At 34.7% G+C, this 19,531-nt stretch overlaps 1 protein-coding gene across 1 annotated transcript in view; it reads right to left on the reverse strand.

Annotated features, from left to right (window-relative positions):
* Fhl5 (four and a half LIM domains 5) overlaps positions 1-19,531 on the reverse strand; it is a 39,983-nt gene that overhangs the window by 12,685 nt on the left and 7,767 nt on the right. Inside the window, exons 2-4 of the mRNA XM_020172412.2 lie at positions 2,948-3,115; positions 1,912-2,086; positions 790-959 (exon numbers count right to left, since the gene is read on the reverse strand). Coding sequence (XP_020028001.1) covers positions 790-959; positions 1,912-2,086; positions 2,948-3,103 — 501 coding nt within the window. The 5' untranslated portion in view covers positions 3,104-3,115. The remainder of the gene's footprint in view (positions 1-789; positions 960-1,911; positions 2,087-2,947; positions 3,116-19,531) is intronic.

Raw genomic sequence — 19,531 nt, forward strand, 5'->3', positions numbered from 1 at the left:
TTAAACTTATGATGTCTGACAAGTATTTCTTTAAGAATATCAATACATATTTTATGAAACATAGACTTCACGATGATAGACATGAGTCACTTTTCACATAAAAGCCTAGAGGATAAAAAAATTGGACAAAGTTTACTTTTTAAAAAATGGTTCTTTTCCTATTGGAAATAAGCTTTGAATGGAAAAAAAGGTGAGAAGGCCTTTCAGATGACTCTGGAACCGAAAGTGAAGGAGCTTGTTGTTCTTCATCTTCTTTGTGTCTTTATGTTTACTGACTTTCCCATATGATATTGTCATTTGCTTAAGCCTACTGCTTAAAAATACAAAAGCCTCAAGCCAAGAAGACATTTGTATTGCTGGGAGATGGTGTGAGGAGTTCCCAGAGAGACCTGTTTTCCTTAGTTACTCTGTGAGGTAAATCCATATTTATCTGAAACAGCACTAAATGGATCAAAAATTATTTTCTAAGGAACATTCTTCAAAGATAGATGTACCCTCTCCCAGAATGCATAAAATCTTGTATAAAATGTTGAATGAAATTGGAACATCGAATCACTTGAGCTCTTTGGAATATTAAATTCATGTTTTGGGTGGAATTTTGTGGCTGATAAAAATAGGCGGTTATCCTCATTATGACAGCTAGTGGTGTGGGGACATGTTCTAATTCAAAACGAACAAGAATATGTTAGACAGATATAACAAAGTAGTGTCATTCATTCCAAATATATGATACAGCTGAAAATCAGTGGTTTAGGAATTTCCACAAAGTTTATCCTCTTTGTAAATTACCTTCTTACAGAAGTTGCAGTAGTGAGCAAACTCCTTCTCAAAACATGACACACAGTAATTGCCACTCTCTTTGGAGATCAAAGGCTTTGTCCCTATTGGTTGTCGGCAATGCTCACACACAAAGCAGGTTTCATGCCAGTAGTTTCCCTTAAATTCCATTTTGCGAGAACCTGAATTCCAAACCAAGAACCTGTTAGTACAGTTCAGGCATAACTTTATTTTCTTTAAGCAAATATAGATTAAATTACTTAAAACATATTTTAAACCTAAAAGTGATAGATTAATTATCCTTTTAGAAAAATAACATTTTGCCAGTTTCAGAAACATTCATTTCAAGAAAGGAAAATTAACATAGCTCAACTATGATAACAGCGAATCATGCTTTCTGGGAAACATCTTGCAAGCCCTGCATAAGCTACAACTGGAAGATTTGACAGCACTTTACATGGAGACTCTGAATGGCTCATGGTTTAGATAAATTGTGTCATAATAATCATTACAGGGATATTAGAAACACCCAGGATGCAACTTCTGTGATTGTGCAGTTATGGTCTCTGAAATTATTTGAATCCATAATAAGAAAATGTGTGTGTGTGTGTGTGTGTGTGTGTGAGAGAGAAAGAGAGAGAGAGAAAAAAAAAATGAATGTCATGTTCTTATGGTACTGTTCATAAGAATAGAAAAAAGCACCAAAAATAGTGAGTCAAAGCTTGTCAAAAGTGGAGTGATTTACACGGACCCTTCTCTTCACTAAGAGAGAGAATAATGACCGAACCTGCAACCAGCTTGTGTAGAGCTATATGACCAGGGCAGGGTATCTACAGTAGTAGTATTTGTATAAACTTTATCTTTACCCTAGAGCTTAGGTTCTGATTCAAAAATTAGGTTTTATGAAAATGAAACACTGAACACTGTAATAAAATTATGGAACACTATAATTTACCTGCTGAAGAATAATGAATGAACAAAACTACACAAAATTAGATCAAGAGAGCGCAAGAAAGATGCCTTTCTCAAACCTAAGGCTTTGCGAGCTGCTACACTTTTCACAAACTGGTACTTATGAAAAGCCTCGTGGTTCCCGTTCCATTAGAGCCAGGAGGAGCTCCTTGAAGATCTTACCAGGCATGATGGTCCTCTTGCAGTGGAAGCACTTAGAGGAGCACTCGTTAGAATAGCACTCTGTGCAAAGCAGGCGCTCATCCTTGGCAACGAAGGGCTTTTCCACCAAAGAGTGATTACATTTGGTGCACCTGAAGCATTCTTCATGCCAGTGCCGGGTTTTGTAGCAAAGATCCTTGGTGACAGTAAATAAAGGTTAATTAATGTATTTGTAACAAAATGGGCCGTTTTTTAAGACAAAACTGAACACTCCTGAGACTCTAGCACCAGGATTTTGTGCTATACTAGCTTGAGGGAAAGTTGTTATTGATACTGCTTTCTATGTAGAGGAGACTCTCTGGGGTAATTAAGAGATAGAGCCTGGGGCTTTTTTGGTTTGGTCACTGAAGTCATCTGGAAAATAACTTACTCTTCTATTTTTTCAAATAATCCCTACCTTCCTTTTATAACAGACAAAAGAGACTTTTTATGAAATGGTTTTTAATTTTTAGCCTGCAATATCCTATTATTCTTTGAGTTTAACAATTAATACTATCAATTGAAGTAAAAGAAAAAAGAAGAAAAGGAAAGTAAAAAGTGAGTATTGTAGACGGTATGTGGAGGGATTTAGTTTGTGGAGAGTTAGAAGAGGTAAGGTTGATTCTTTAAATTGGAAAGTTCAGATTTTGAATCTTCACCTCTCCCATTACTTATGCAGTTATATATACCCTTGTATTCCAAAAGTAACTTTGGGGAAATAGTTCAACTTCTTTAATCTTTATTATCTTTTATTATTCTCTCTCTCTTTCTTTCTCTCTCTCTCTCACATACACACACACACACACACACACAACTACTCAGAGGACAATGTGGGGATTAAAGCATGGAGTTCGTAGTGCTAAGCATAGTGGCTGGAACTTGAATTAATGGTAACTTTTAGGATCTTCATACACAGTAGCAAGTGTGTTAAAAAGTCAACATTAAAGGAAAACAGGCATTCTTAGTCATTATTCTGCTACTCATAAGCTGTTATTGTTTGAATTGAGGGGAGGCTTACCTTAGAACATGATTCAATCGGCTCTTTGCACTGCTCACAGTGGTTAGAGAAGATACGACGGTAACAGGAGGCACAGTATAGACTGTCATTCTTGAGGACACACTTCTTCCCCAGAAGTGATGCTGTGCAGTATTGACAAGCAAATTGAGATGTCATTTTGGTTTGATCCTGTGAATAAGAAAACAGTTCTTGTATATAAAAGCAAAGTTTTGTTTATAAATGATAAGCCCTCAATATAATGTGAGTCAAGCACTTGAACGAGTTCACATTTTTTTAAGCAAAATCCACCAATTTAGGAAAATATGCTTGTAATTATGGTGAAAGAGTGATTTAAGAAAGGTTATTCTTCCATGTTGGCAGTTCTTGTGTTTTGCTAATAACAACAACAACAACAAAAATCCCAGCCAGCAGATTGTAAAAAACATGTTGTGTTCATTATGAGCTAATGTGGACGTCAATGAGAATGTGACATGTGTTGAAATAGGATGGCTAAGCTTCAAGGACATAAATATGACCTGATAATAGGCCTTATAATAGCTGTCACCACTTCTTATCTTGGAGAGTTCTGGAAGAGGCATTTGATGGATGTAATAGTTTCTTTTTTTTTTTAACTCAAACTTAAGTAGAAATTTATAGTCAAGTACATTGCCACCTTCTAGTCCTTTCTTTGACTCCTAAATTCTTTTACAATGTTTTTATTAGTTTATAGCAGTTTTACAGAGGGTTTCATTGTGACATTTCCATGTATGCATATAATATACCTCAGTTTGGTTCATCACCTCAATTATTCTCCCTAGTTACTTTGCATATTAATCCTAAGGTCTTCTGTTGGGACATCCTTCTTACCTATGACTTAAACCACCCTAAATATGCTAATGATTCTAAAAATTAGAGTCATCAGGTATTGCTAGTCCTGGACATCTCTACTTAAATGTCCTGTATCAAGCTGACCAAACAAAATTCCTCCATAGATAGGATTCAGTTCAAGTGCTAAGTCTTTGTGACTTGTTGAGCAATTGCCCAGATGGAGAATGCACACAAAACCACCAAAGGTAGAAAAACACCTGTAGGTTTCTTTAGGCTTTAGGGCTCAACTAACATGTGTATAGCATGAATAAAAGCAGCAGATAAAGACAGGGCACAGTAAAAATTCTGATTATTTTCATAAATTTAGGAATACCATTAATGAACAAAACACAGATTTCAGAAGTTCTTAAACATTGAAATGAAATTTTCATTACTAACAAAAGCAGTAGACTAATTTCCTTTGTAAAATAAGACTTGTAATCTCTGGATTTACTGAGGAATGTGAGTATTTTCTAATTCTCTCAGAAAAAATTTAATATTTTAACAAAATCAGAAGATCAGTTAATATATTTTTAAAAAATCATTTTGATGCTAGCTTATTTACTGTACTTAAACTGTTATTCTCAGATTTTATTTTACTTCTTAGTTAGAGATGAAGTTCACAGTAGACTACCTTGATGAATATACTTTGTCACTAATTCTGCATATATCATTTCTGCTATATTGTTACTCACTGTTAATCAGAGAAAAGACAGGATTTGGAACATGTGGGTCTTTTCCCAGGAAAGATGAAAATTCAGACTAGAAAGTTCCCAATGGGACATGGCCAAAATTATCTGCAAGGAACATTGAATTCCATATTTGATTAATTCCACAGAAATGTCCCTTCCTAGTGAACACAAACACATTCAAAGGGTTCCTGAGGGCTTGGAAACAGCAGGAAAATAGATCTGATTCTCTTGAACGTTTTAAGCTTCTATTTACATTTAAGGAAATAAGGTACCTTTACTTTCATCACTCAATAATAAAAATATTATTTAATTTTGGAATTGTTTAATAGTAACAGGAAGCATGGCCTCTCGAGTTAGGCATGCTCAAGCTACTTCTATCCTATGAAGTTTTTGCTATATTATAATAGCAAAAAAGACCAAAGGAATTTCAAATAAACAACCCTTGATTTTTATTTTTCTATTTGTTAATCTTTTTTATTATTGTTGTACTCAGGGTACATTGTGACATTTATCATAGTGAACAACACTTTAACACAACAGCATTATAATAAGTGTATCTTATTTGATGATCTAGTCAGAAGTCTAAATATAACTGTAAGAGTGGATAACCACAAGATGGGCTTTACTCCATACAAAATTCCCTCTTTGTTTCTTCTTCCTTTTCCTTCCTTCGTTCCTTTGTTTATTTGTTCCTTCCTTCCTCCTCCTATTCTTCTTCTTCTCTTTCTTTCTTTCCTTATTTTTTACTTTTATTGTTGTGCTGGGATACATTGTAGCATGTACAAAAGTTCTTACAATATATCAAAGATGTTACAGTTGAATTTACCCTCTCCATCATTCTCCTTTATCTTCCCTCCCCCTGTTCCTGGAATAGTGTCAATAGATCTCATTTTTCCATTTTCATACATGTATACACAGTATTTGCACCATACTAGCCCTCCTACACCCTTTCCCCACATCCTCCCCCCTCCTACTGATACTAGCCCCCCAGACAGGACCTGTTCTGCTCTCCTTCCATAGAAAATTCTTAACAAATTAAACATATTTCTTAATTTTTAAAAAAGAATAAAGTCACTTTCTTATTCTATTCTGATTTTTAAGAGTAGCAACATCAATGAGTTGAATGTAAACAGAATCAGCTCAACGGTTTAAAATCTTGTGATTTTTGCATTTATAAGACTATACAGTAAGATCAGGCATTTAGTTCATACATGTCAGCAGTTATTGAATCTTTATTCAATGATAATTGAATTCTCTGCCCTGAAGAAGTCTAGTTTCTCTTGTCTTACTTATTTGCTACCTGAGTAATAGTGAATAAAATTTGGCATAAGAGCAAACTAAATGTTTACTTTCTTCTTCCTGGTTGAAAAAACACACTGAGAAAGTTCTCTTTTTCATGAAGTCTGTCATTTAGCTATGAAGATGTAAATATGTTGAAATAGTTTCTTAAAAATAGAGGTTTCATAGCCATATAAATGATGCACAATCTACTAGAAGCATATCAAATTCTCAGGGAACTAATAGAAAGGAGAATGAGGAAAGCTTTTTCTATGAAGACTTTAAGGAAATTCAGTTACTGGACATCTGTTAGAGAGGAAGGAAAGAAGCAAACAAGCAAACAATTACTTTTAAGTTATCAAGGAGAGAAAAGACAAGTTAGAGAACAGCGCAGATCTCATCTGCAGTTGGGAAATGAAGAATCTTATAAACAGGATTTCACTGGTGTACATTAAGGAAAAAGGAAGACCTTGAAACTAAAGCTTTTGAAGCTATTTGAACCTCTTACTAAATGGTGAGAGAATGGACAGGAGAGGCAAGACTACACATTTTTAAAGAATAACACTTTTTTACCACCTTAATGTTTTATAAGCATCATTTTGAACTTTTTCTTCTTTATCACTAACATTAAATTTTTAAATACTCAGGGAATAACTGTTTCCAGAAATAAGGATAAATGGCCTGGTTTTAATCACCACCTAAGAGATAAAGCTATAGGAAAGAGGATGGGAACTATGCAATTTTTGTCTCAGGAATGCTTACCTGAGTGTTATTTTATCAAAGATATTGAGAAACATTTTGCTTCTGAAAATTTAAACTCTTTGAGTAAAGCTGATTTATATCAATGAACCTTAAGAACTATTAATGCTAATAATGCACCCTGGTTGAGTAGCATTCAACATTTGTCCATGTGCAGTGCTAGTCATTTACTTGGATCTGTAATTTAAACATTTTTGTCAAACTTTCAAGCTAGCGCTGCAATTGATACATGTAAGCCCAGGATTTCTATCTTTGCATATTGAAGTTTTAGAAGATTGACTTAGAAGAACAATGATATATCAAATAACATACAAAAATAAATAGCTCAGAAATAGGTATAAATGGGCCTGGATTTTTACAGTTCTCTCCTTTAAGTTTTAGATTTCTACCCAAAAGGATGTGAATACACTGCTAATAGTTTGCATAGTTGAGAATGCTATTTTTAGGTGTTATATTTTTAAACCAAGTTATATATTATGATGAGAAGGCTAATGCTGTGAGAAATGTATCCACTTATAACTTTACTATTATTATGAGCAAATGAATAGCTTCACAACGAGTATACCTGAGAGCATGTCAAGCAGGAGAGAGGCAAGGAAAGATGCCATGCTTGTTATCCTTAATATGCTCTTGTTTGCAAGCCATCACATACCATTCATTTATTCATGGGTTCAATAAACATGTGAACCATATGGTATTTGCAAAGTAATCTGCTAGAAGCTGTAAAGGACATAAAAATACACATATCCCATCTGCAGAGTAGGGAGAGTAAGGCTATGTTATAAATATATATATATATATAAATACATTTATAAATATATAAATATATTTATAAAGATATAACTATGTTTATAAATAAATATATAAATATGTTTATAAATAAATATAAAGAACTAAACAAAAGGTAGGAAGTGATAAGAAAAGTTCAGAGCAGTGGTTCTAAACTTTACAATTTAAAAAATGTCCAGAGTTCACCCATATCCCAAATCAGAATTTCCGGGATTAGAGACTACAAATAAACAATTTTCAATTCTTAAATAATTCTAATATTTAGTGAGGGCAGAAAATCACCAACTTAAAAAGGACAAAGATCAATTCCTTTTAGCAAGGAGGAATTCAGGAAAAACTTGGATGACTGGCATTTGACTGGATTGTGAGACAGATATTGTGGATTGACTTTCCTGATCTCAGTTCTCTTCTCCTACTCTTTGGAGAGATCAGAGAGATGAAAGCATCTTCTGGATCTTCTTATAGTGCATATTTAGGAGACAAATTTGGCTCTGTTAGCTCAAAAATTAGGAGGTAGATGTGAAATGAAAGACATGGTCCTGCTGCTGTTGATAGTGGCAAGCTGGGCCATAAAGATGTAAGTAGTCTCTGTTCACACAAAGTGCCTGGAGTTGATTTATCAAGGTCTAGTGACTAGTTTTGGCTGTGAGAAATAGTAGTGGTTGTGGAATTGGAGTTGGCAATAGAAAGTCTCTGATGTCCGGGTCACAGGACAGAATGGATATGTAAGCAAGCAATGTGCAATCTCTACCACCCTTGGTGTACTATAATATTAGTAATGGTATCTAATACCCCTGCTTCCTGAATGGTGGGCAGAGTGTTGACCAGTGAAGATGGGTTATTTTTCTTTAATCTTTAACTATCCCCTGAGAAGTTCTAGTATTATTATTATGCTCATTTGACAGATGAAGAAACCACACTTACAGAGACCAAGATCACTTGGCTGATGAAAATGCAGGATCTAGGGTTCAAACCTGCATCTGTCAAATTCTGAAGTCTAGGATCTTGGCCAGAGTTGGAGATGTGGGGAAGTGCATTTCAACAGAATTGAGAAGGACATTTATATGTGTATATTTAAGGCACAAATGGACAAGGATAAGTAATTTATTCTAATTGGTTTGCAAGGCATGAGAAGTAAAATACTGGAGGAAAAGTGGGGCAAGATCACTAACATCTTAAGCTTCAATATAGAGTTAAATTTTTGTAGACAAAATATAATCATTGATAATTTATGATGGGTAAGTGGTATGTTTTTTAGTTCATTTTATGAAAATTTGGTGATTTCAGTAGAAGGGATTAGAAGGTACCTCACATAGGAAAAAAATGAGAAACTTATTTTTCAATATTTCTCTTAATAAGTATTATGCTGTCTATATAAAAAGGGTTGTTTTATGTATTTAAGGGGGAATATGAAGGATAATCAATTAGATCTTTTACTTAAGATAAATCTATTGAAATAAATCATAATAATAAAATATACAAATCAATTTATGTTGACAATTGTATATATGTACATATAATAAGCTATATATGTGATATGTGTGTGTATATAAATGTATACATATACAATTAGAGTCCCCCCAAAAAAGTCCTATAAATCAATATATGGATAATAAGGAAAAATGGACAAAAATGATGCAAAAGACCTGAATAATTATACAATAGAATAACCACGTGGGTAAAAAACATGGAAATATCCTCAACGTAATTAGTAATTTTTCAAGGGGAGTTTTAGGAAGTTCCACTGTACAAAACAAATGCATAAATATAAACAGAATTCCTGTATGTAACACTTGGAATAATGTACTGGCCATAGCAAACCAGTCTGAATGTGCATGAGAGGAAAAATGGAAAATAGATATGTGCTCATCCAACTTATTTCATACGGCAACATAAGCAAATTATTTACAGGTACCCTTCTCAATATAGAAGAACATTGCAACATTGAAACGACCAGCTGCAAAAGAGTAAATACAAAGGCTGCCACTTCAATAAAGTTCCAAACCAGTCACAATTGATTATGAAGAATTGTGAATATATACTGTTAATAAATATATACTGCACTTTTAAAAAGGCATGGTAATTATAAACACAAAATTCAGGAGGCAATTTAAAATTAACTTCTGAAGCTAAGAAAAGGATAGGAAGTTGACAGAGGGTTTTGAATATATTGGGGATGTTTTATCTCTGAAGCTGAATTGATATTTCTTATACTTTGCACATATATCATATCCTTTTCTATACATGTGCTATTCTATTTTTAAAGTTTTTAAAAACAAGTGGATGATGAATCAGGAAAAATAGCATTGTTAAACCATTCTTCCTGTGTCAACAGAGGTAATAATCCAGATGAATGCAGCATGTCTTGGAGTTTTATGTGCTGATAGTGATCTGGGAAGTTTTTTGCAACAACGAAAATATAGAATTGTTTGTTGACTAAGCAGAATCAACTGTTGATGGAGACAATTGTAGATGCAAGAAAGGGGAGAGGCAGACAGATATGTTCTCTCTGGTTTCCTGGCTGCCTTTCCTTTCTCTTCTCCTTTTCCCTTTTCTCCTCTCCTGTCCTCTCCTCTCCTCTCCTGTCCTCTCTTGTCCTCTCCTCTCCTTTGCTCTTCTCTCCTCATTTATATTCAGATACTCTAGAGCTGTGCAAAGTGATGACATTGTTCCGATATGCAAAAGTTTAATGCATATTGTACAAATACTGGACTACATATATGTATCTTATTACTTTCCTATCATTGATACAAGTTTCTAAAGTAAGAGAGCTTTTACTTTCTTATGATGGAATTAAAATGCATTGGATATAAATTTGGCCTTTTGGTTTCCAATAATGGATCTGTGCCAATATGCTTTTATAGTTATTTCTTTGTGTGTAACTTGAGAGATGAATTACCATATATCCTTTTTCTAAAAACCAATTACAAGTTACTGCATGGATTTGATTACAGCTTTTTGTTCCCCATGGAGGTAACAATACTATACAAAAATAATCACATAGATTATGTCTTATGATAGAGGATATGCAGTAAATTATATTTATGACATTATTTTGTCTCTATTACATGATCTGTAAGCCTTACTAAATAGGGGCAAATAACTCTATAAGCCTATAGAAAAGTGCATTTTAAAAAAAATCTGCTGGGATTTCTGGCTTATTTTCATTTGTTTTTCAAAAAACAGCTTCACCTGTGTAAGTACATCTGTTCTCATTTGTGAGTGCTGTGCAACTACTCTAGTTGTCCATTCAGATCTTTCCTTGATTCTGTAGATTTGTTTCTGCTTTTCTTTAGGGAAGAACTTGGAAGAATTCAAATATGAATGGTATAAGGAATATTAAAATGTTCTTGGAAAATGTTAGTACATAATTTTGAAGCCCAAAATTCAACTAATTAATATACAAAATTGGATAGAAGTAGAAACTAGATAAAGTATCTTATTTTGAACTAAACCAAATAACTTGTGGTGATTTTCTCATTTAAGATTTTAATCATTGTTATGAGGGCTGATGATCAGTCAGGTGGCTGATGGTCAGTCAAGAGCTTTTATGAAGCCTTATTGATCAAGGTATACTGCACTGTTCTCTATAAAGGGTTAAAAAAACCATTTTCCCACATCCTTGCCAACACTTGTTATTTGTGTTCTTGATGACAGCCATTCTAACAGAAGTGAGGTGGAATCTCAGCGTGGTTTTGAGTTGCATTTCCTTTATGGCCAGGGATGTTGTGCATTTCTTCATGTGTTTTTTTGGCCATTTTGACTTCTTTCTTTGAAAAAGAATTATTTGGTTCATTTGCCTATTTCTTTATTGAGTCATTGATTTTTGGGGAGTTCAATTTTTTGAGTTCCCTATATATTTTGGTTAATAATGCCACATAGTTGGCAAAGATTTTCTCACATTCTGAGGGCTGCCTCTTCAATCTGGTGACCATTTGTTTTGTTTACATAAGCTTTTTAATTTCATTTGCCAGTCCTTTCTCTTAGTTGCTAAGCCTTTTGAGTTCTATTTAGAAACTAATTGCCTATGCCTCTTAATTCCAGTGTATGCCATGCTCTTTCTTGCACTAGCTTCAAAGTTTTAACCCTCAAACACTGATGGTGGGAATGTGAATTAGTACAACCACTATGGAAAACAGTAAGGAAGTGCCTCAAAAAACTACAAATAAAACTGCCATATGATCCAGATATATCACTCTTAGGGACATACCCAAAGGAATGTAAATCAGGTTACAATAAAGGCACATACCCCCCCATGCTTATTGCAGCATTATTCACAATAGCTAAGATATGGAAACAGCTAAGATACTCAACTAATGATGAATGGGCTAAGAAAATGTGGTATTTATATACAATGGAATTTTATTCAGCAATAAAGAAGGATGAAAATCTGTTGAAATCATCATAAGAAATGGACTAAGGTAGAAAGGAGAAAAATAGAAGGGATGAAACAATTTGGGTTATAATACATTTGTACATGGGAATTGAAACACCTTGTTTGTTACAAAAACAGAGAACAGAAAGGCAAAACAGGTCCTATCTGGGTGGTAGGTATCAGAGAAAAGGGGGAGAATACAAGAAAAGGGTAAATATGGTGGAAATGTATGTATGTAAATGGAAAAATGTAAATGTATGTATGTATGTATGTAAATGGAAAAATAAGACCTGTTGAAACTATTTCAGGAATGGGGGAGGGAAGAAGATGGAGAATGTAGAGGGGGTGAATTGAACTATTATATATTGTTAAAAATTTTGTGAATGTCATAATGTACCCTAGTACCACAATAATAAAAATAAAGTATAAAAAACACTCACAGTGCACTTGTCCAATGCTCCTAGTCTGCTAAGTTAGGTGTTTCAGGCATTTTCCTCTTTCCTGTACCCCTAGAGCCATAAACATATCTATTACATGAGCTTGTTCTCTGCTGATGAGCTCAATTTCCCTAAGGAGTTCCAGAACAGCTTCCACAATGCTCAAGAAAAATCTTTCTCAGACCCATTATCTTCTTTCCCTCGTGAAAAAATTCCAACAGCTTCTCTTTGACTATAAAAAAAGCTAACTTAATTACTTAGCTTAGAGATTCTTTACTTTCTTCTCTGTACTTTTCTTACTATCTTTCACCTTTTGCAGCAACTTGCAATGGCTTCCTCTTCATCAAATACACTGGGTCCATTTGTGCTTTTGAAACTTCACACAGGACTTTTCTCTATGATGTACTTATCTCCTTGGTACCCACTTCCCTCATCCAACCTGATGATTCTCCTTATTGAGAAGGCTCCAGTTAAAATATTTTTCTCTGTAGCATTTTTATATTTACCAGGACAGAATGATTACTCTCATAAGTTCATAGCTATATTTATCTTTTCTTTGTCACATTTTAAACAGCTCTTTTATTCTATGTGTATCTTTTCCCATGATTACCTCCTCAAGGACATTTTACTTGCTTCATCTGTATCTCTCAGGAGTTCAGTAAGTATTTCACAAGTGAATCAATGAATTAGTGGAAAATTTGGTAGTCCAAGTACTAATGAAAGCACATATGCAAAGAGAATTCTGTCAGTAGAATAAAGGATAAAGGCTTGGATATAAAGTATTCAAAATTACCATGTTGCATTAGTAGGCATTAATTCTTATCTATTATGGGTAGCAGTAAGTAAAAGGATAGAGAACAGAAGGTAAAACCCTGAGGTTCTGCCATGGTGTGGTGGGAGTTCTTTCTCTTTTCCTGTGAGGGTGACTAAAGATAGTTCAAGTGTTCTTTGAATACTGCTAAGGAAGCTATATAAAAAAAATTTGCAGAACACCCACTTTGTTTTTGACAAGGGCTCCAAAAACATTCGATAGAGAAAAGACAGCCTCTTCAATGAATGGTGCTGGGAAAAGTGGCTATCTGCCTGCAGAAAACTGAAACTAGATCCATGCCTGTCACCCTGTACTAGTATCAACTCAAAATTAAGGACCTTACTATCAGACCCAAAAACTTACAGTTAGTACAGAAAAGAGCAGGGAATACTCTGGAAGCAATAGGTACAGGCAAGGACTTACAGTAAAACTCCAGCAGCCCAGCAACTCAGAGAAAGGATGGACAAATGGGACTGCATGAAATTAAAAAGCCTCTGCACAACAAAAGAAATGGTCTCTAAACTGAAGAGACCACCCACAGGGTGGGAGAAAGTATTCGCTAGCTATACATCAGACAAAGGACTGATAAACAGGGTATACAGGGAGCTCAAAAAACTAAACACCGCAAAAATCAATGAACGAATAAAGAAGTGGGAAACTGAACTAAACAGAACTTTTTCAAAGGAAGAAGTCCAAACGGCCAAAAACACATGAAAAATGCTCACCATCCCTGGCCATAAAGGAATTGCAAATCAAAACCACACTAAGATTCCACCTCACCCTTGTTAGAACAGCTATCTTTACGAACACTACCACTACCAAGCATTGGCAAGGATGCGGTTGGTGGGGGGGGGCGTGGAAAGGAACTCTTATACACTGCTGGTGGGAATGTAAGCTAGTATAACAATTTGGAAAACAATATGTAGGCTTCTTAAAAAACTAAACCTACATCTATCATATAATCCAACAATACCACTCCTACGGATACACCTGAAGGAATGTGACTCAGGTTACTCCAGAGGCACCTGCACACCCATGTTTATTGGCAGCAATATTCACAATAGTCAAATTATGGAAACAGCCAAGATGCTCTACTACCAATGAATGGATCAAGAAAATGTGGTACTTATACACAATGGAATTTTACTCAGCCACAAAGAAGAATCAAATTTTGTCATTCTCAAGTAAATGGATGGAACTGGAGAACATCATCTTAAGCAAAGTTAGCCAGGCTCAAAAAGCCAAAAATCGCATGTTCTCCGTCATTCACAGATTATAGACTTACAACAAATGCAGTAATATTATTGGACATGGGTCACACACTAAGAGGAGAATGCGTACGGGAGAATAGGGAAATGAAGGGAAACTAAAACATGAATGTGGTTGATGTGCCCACTGCAGAGGAACGAATATAGTAATCTTAAACTGGCAGAGGCCACTATGGAAATGGGACTAGAAAATAGTGAAGAGGTCTGGTAGAGATGAATCAATGTGGGTTGCAATACACATGTGCATGGAAGCAACACTAGGAATCTCTCTGTATAGCTATCTTTATCTAAAACTAGCAAAAATACTATGCCTTTCTTATTATCTCTTATGTTTTCTCTTCAACAAAATTGGAGACAAGAGGGCAGAACAGTTTCTGCCAGGAAGCGGGCAGTGGGGAGGTGGCCCAAACAATGTATACACATGAGTAAACGTAAGAATGATAAAAAAAATTTTTTTTAAATAACATAACAAAACAAAAATAGCAGAAGTAGGTCATTAATATGTTGACATTATTGAAAGACTTCTTGCTAAACCTCTGGTACTGATATGCTTCAATTAAACAGTTTTTGAATGATTACATGCTTCAGTTCTGTTTTGGAAACTGTATTTGCCTTTCTGGGTCTATGCACATGACTTTAGAAACTACCCTGTCTTTACTAGGATTGCAGTCATTGACTGCTGAGGTCCACTATGTTAGTTCAAATGTTGTTGATGTAATGAGTGGCCGAATTTGACAAGATTTAGATTAGTCTGTATACACTATGCTAGATGGAATTAGCATATGCTCTAGAGAAGAAAGTTTTTAAAGTTCACATACTTTAAAACTATGAAAGAGTTAGAATAACTAGTAAATAGTTTCTACATTTAGCATTTTCTTCTTTTTTTTTTTTTCTGGTTCTGAGGGTAAGATTGAGAAAACCTGTGTACTTCTCATTTGTTTTTGGCTTGTAACCAAAGACTGAGAATAATATTGGGTTAGAAATCAAAGCCGCAGATTCTTACCCTGGTTGCCTTAGCACTAACGTACAATTTGTTCACTGTTGTAGAAGTCATTTTTACTTTTCTGGCCTTCATTTTTTAACTATAAAATGTGAACGATATTGGCTGCCTTTGATCCCACTCAAGGATCGAGTGAGATGTAAGAACAGAAAACTCATTGTAACTCCACTGTGGGTATACTTGTCTTGATGGAAAATGTGCTGTTACAACTGTAGTTCACATTTTGAAGGAGAAGGCTATTTTCCTTCCTTTTCAAATGCTACTTTTTAAAAACTCAACAAACAATATTAAAAATAACTAAAGCCATAACTTAAGGCCATCAATCAAAAATAACCTAAAACAAGCATCATAGAATTGGGGTGGAATGTTTGATATTAGTCTCTAGGGACACATTCGCAAGCCCAGTTTGTTGGAAGCTCAATGTCTTGTGTGGAGAGGTCGAACATGAATTCTCCTGAGAGCTGATGAACTATTCTCCCATGAAACAAAACAGCTGACAAGAGCTTTCCATCTGGTTAACTTGTTCTGTGAATACTAACAAAGAATAAACAGCACGTTGTATGATTTTCTTGGACAGATTATATTCAGAATCATGCAATTATGGTAGCTATTACTAAAACAGGGGTAAAATTTAGTTCATGATAATGCATAAGTACATGACATTTTATGAAACATCTTATTCTTTGAGAAGTAAAAAAAAGTAGGACTCTTTAAAAATATACAGATTTTTGTGTCATCCTTTAATTTTTTTCTTCACTGGATTATAAGCAAACTTTTAGGAGAATCTTGTCCTTAAGGATGACACCCATTATCTGGATCACTGTCTAACCAGATCTCAACTTCCTACTTTTAAACCCATCATTAGACTTGCCTCTATAATTTTGATCTGAAAGGAGCCATAATCCTTTCAGAAGATACAAATGGAGTCTTCCCTTCTACTTCCTGAAATTTTGTTCTGTTTTTCTGTAAAAGATACCCTGAAGAACAGTTCTGCTCCCAAATTGCTTCAGGGTCTTCCCAAGACTTGCTTGAGGATCTAATATAGTTCCAGGCTTTGGTGTAGATAAGAACCAAACTTAGATAATTTATCTAACAGTATTTCACATAGGCTTAGCACACAGTAGGGGTAGTGTTTCCTGTATATAAATCCCCAAATCCACCTGTTTCCTAGAGGTGAAGTCTATGAGTACACTACAGAGTTAATAGAAGTCAGTGAGTATTCTCCTCTTCTTGTTTCTTGGGATATTCAGCAAGTACTCTGAAATTCCTTACTGGTTTTAATTGTCTCAGGTTTTTATTTATTTACTTTTGTGGTGTTCCTTTCTTTCATTTGGAGGTTATTTCGTCATGTTCATTCACATGTCAGCATTTGAACACTACTTGTTTTCATCAATGGGGAGGGAATTTCATTGATCCATCTACTTAACACTGTTTCTTGCATCTAAGGACAAATGCAAGCTTATTTAACAAAAAGTATGATCTCTCTTACAGAAACTCAGACTACTGAGTAATGACCAAAATTCTCCTCAAGGTCTTGAGTATTTGAGTATGTGTGGCTGCATGAAACATTTTGGTATTATTTGGGAAGTGTTTTCTATCAAAAAAGAATGACAATATCCTTTGTGTCATTTTCACCATTCATGGGTTCAACATCATGAACTATAAAGAGATTATGAATTGGCCACTATAAAACCAATATGTTTATTATATTTTCCTGGATGTTTAAAAATAAACTTTAATTTCATTCAGGAATAAGTAACTAGAAAAACCAATCCTCATTCAATTAAGTTACCTTAAATGGAAAACAAATATATTCATTTTTAACAGTTGCTTGGAACAAGTTTATTTAATAACCCATCTTCCAAGGAATTTAGAGGAATTTGCTGAGTGCTCCAATCACCACATTCTAGTTGATTCATCTTGACACTGTATAATCTTGAAAATCTAAAACATGCTCCCTATAGCATAGGAAAATTAAACAAAAGCTTTTTCCATGATTTTCTTTAAAGAAAATATGTTTCTATGGCTCAGATACAGTGAGTCACAGCTGCAATCTCAGCCATAGGGAGGCAGGCCAATCCCTAGGCAAAACGTTAACTGCACCCTAGGTCAAAGAACAAGCTGGGTGTGGTGGTTCACATCTGTAATCCCAAATATGAGGGACAGAGTGATAGGAGGAGCGTGGTCCAAGGCTGGCCTTGAGCAAAAGCACAAGACTCTTATCTGAAAAATAACTAGCACAACAAAGGACTGAGGCCATGTTTCAAGTGGTAGAGTGCCTGCGTGGCAAGTGTGAAGCCTTGAGTTCAAACCCCAGTACCACCAAGAAAATAATAATAATAATTAATTAAAACTACATTTCTACACATAAAAAATAAACAGCCTCTATTCTGATAATATGTTGATAGCATTGGAAATTGCCCAATAAAATGAAGAATATACTTCATTTGTACCAATTAGTAATGATAGATTGAGTTAAAATATTGTTTATCTAATAGAAGTTGTAAAACAGCTTTTAAAAAAAAAATCCATGAGTTATCTAAATGAAAAGTCCAGTTAAAAAATTAGTTGGGAGGAACTTTCAGTTATTCAAGTAAAAGTAATAAAAAAGATTTCACAATCAATCACATAATTCTTTCCCGAGGTTATACTAGACTAGTGATGTAATATATTGGCTTTCATGTGTCTTGGCATTATTATGTATTACAGATTCTGTTGGTTTATGATCTTAAAATTCCTAAAACAGAAGAATCAAAGATGAGTTCATTTCTGAACCTTCTAAATTAAGAAGAGCCTAAATTATGTTTGCCTTTTTAAGTTCTAAGGTTTATGAGGCCATATTCAGAAATAGTATGATTTGTGATATGTTTAATGAAAGTCATTCATACTTCTCTTAGATATTGTTGTATTATCCCTTGTACTATAGGTGTTTTGGAGCTGTTCATACTTCTACAACCAAAATGTAAGCTCAATAGAAGGCAACAATGAGGTCTACCTCATTTCAGAACTCTAGCTACAGCCAAGCTGTGCCTAACGCTTACTCAGTAATATCTTTAAAATGTCTTGGCTAAAATGATGGCAATTTGTAAAGCATTTGTATGCTATGGAATTCACAATGATGGCTCAAGGCAAAGGAAACAGGCTGCAGCACCTTAAATCTTGGAATGTCCTCTTAGGGGCTGTCGTTATGCTTCCCTCCTTTCTGTAAAGAGTGTGGCAGGCCTCCTTTCTTTGATTTCTTAGAAGCCTCAGGGTAACTTTGAGTTTCTTTTCCTCTGAACTGATAGTCCAAGTTAAAGGATGCAAGTATCCTATCTCTTTGCAAGTCTACTAGCAGTTTTGTTAATGGATGTAGGTTTGGAGTAATGATTTATTGTCATTTTACATCTTTTTATTCTGTTCCCCAAAATAACAGTAACTTTAGCCTTCAGACTCATTGAGTCTGCAGAGGGCTGAGGAGCATGAGGCTAGATTTTGAAAACAAGAGCTCCCTCTGGCCCTTCATGGACTTGGAGACGTTTCAACACCAGGCACTTTTGTGAAGCCCAACGGCTCACCACTAAGAGCTCATAAGGCCTGTGCACTCTTTATCATATGTATGAAATTTCAAATCTAGCTTCAAATTCTTAATCTCATTTGACATTTTCATGACTTTTTGGGGCATAGGTCACAATAACACTTTATAAAAACATACCACTTGTTAGGCATTTTCTAAATTAAATTGGAAAATCTAAATTAAATCCCAGTCTTTAGAACAAGAAAGAGAAGGACAAATAAGGAAAAAGATCAAGGAGGGAGGTGAAGGAAGAACAGAGAGAATTGTTAGAGAAACTCAGGAAAAAGGAATCTTCCATGGATACAGTGTAAGATGTTTAGAGATAAAGGTCTAGTGTTTAGTCATATTGTTGTGTTTCTTTCCTTCTAAATACAGTTCTGATCCAAACTCATCGGAACCACTAAAGCTAGGAGCTGGGAGGGGCTTTTGAAAGCCTTAATTTTTTCTCTATTTTGTTCCTCTCTCTATCCAATCAGAAAAACTGAGTTCAGAGCAGCAAATTGACTTTTTCTTTTTCTAAAGCTGACATAGTAGTTATCAAAAATGCTTCAGTCAGAATTCAGATTTCCAGGCATTTAATAGAAGCCATTTATTTATTTTGTTTTATTTCCACATAGAAATCAGCAAAAAGCTTATTTGAAAAAACAGCTTTAATTACTGCTGTGATTTTTTCAAAACAGAAAAAGATGAAAGCTGTCTACTTATTTGCATCTGTCACTTCAGGTTTTAATTACTGACCAGTTTGCAGCCAGAGAGGTTTGTTCTGTGCCTGA

The sequence above is a fragment of the Castor canadensis genome, chromosome 1 (genome assembly GCF_047511655.1).
Source record: "Castor canadensis chromosome 1, mCasCan1.hap1v2, whole genome shotgun sequence".
NCBI lineage: Eukaryota > Metazoa > Chordata > Mammalia > Rodentia > Castoridae > Castor > Castor canadensis.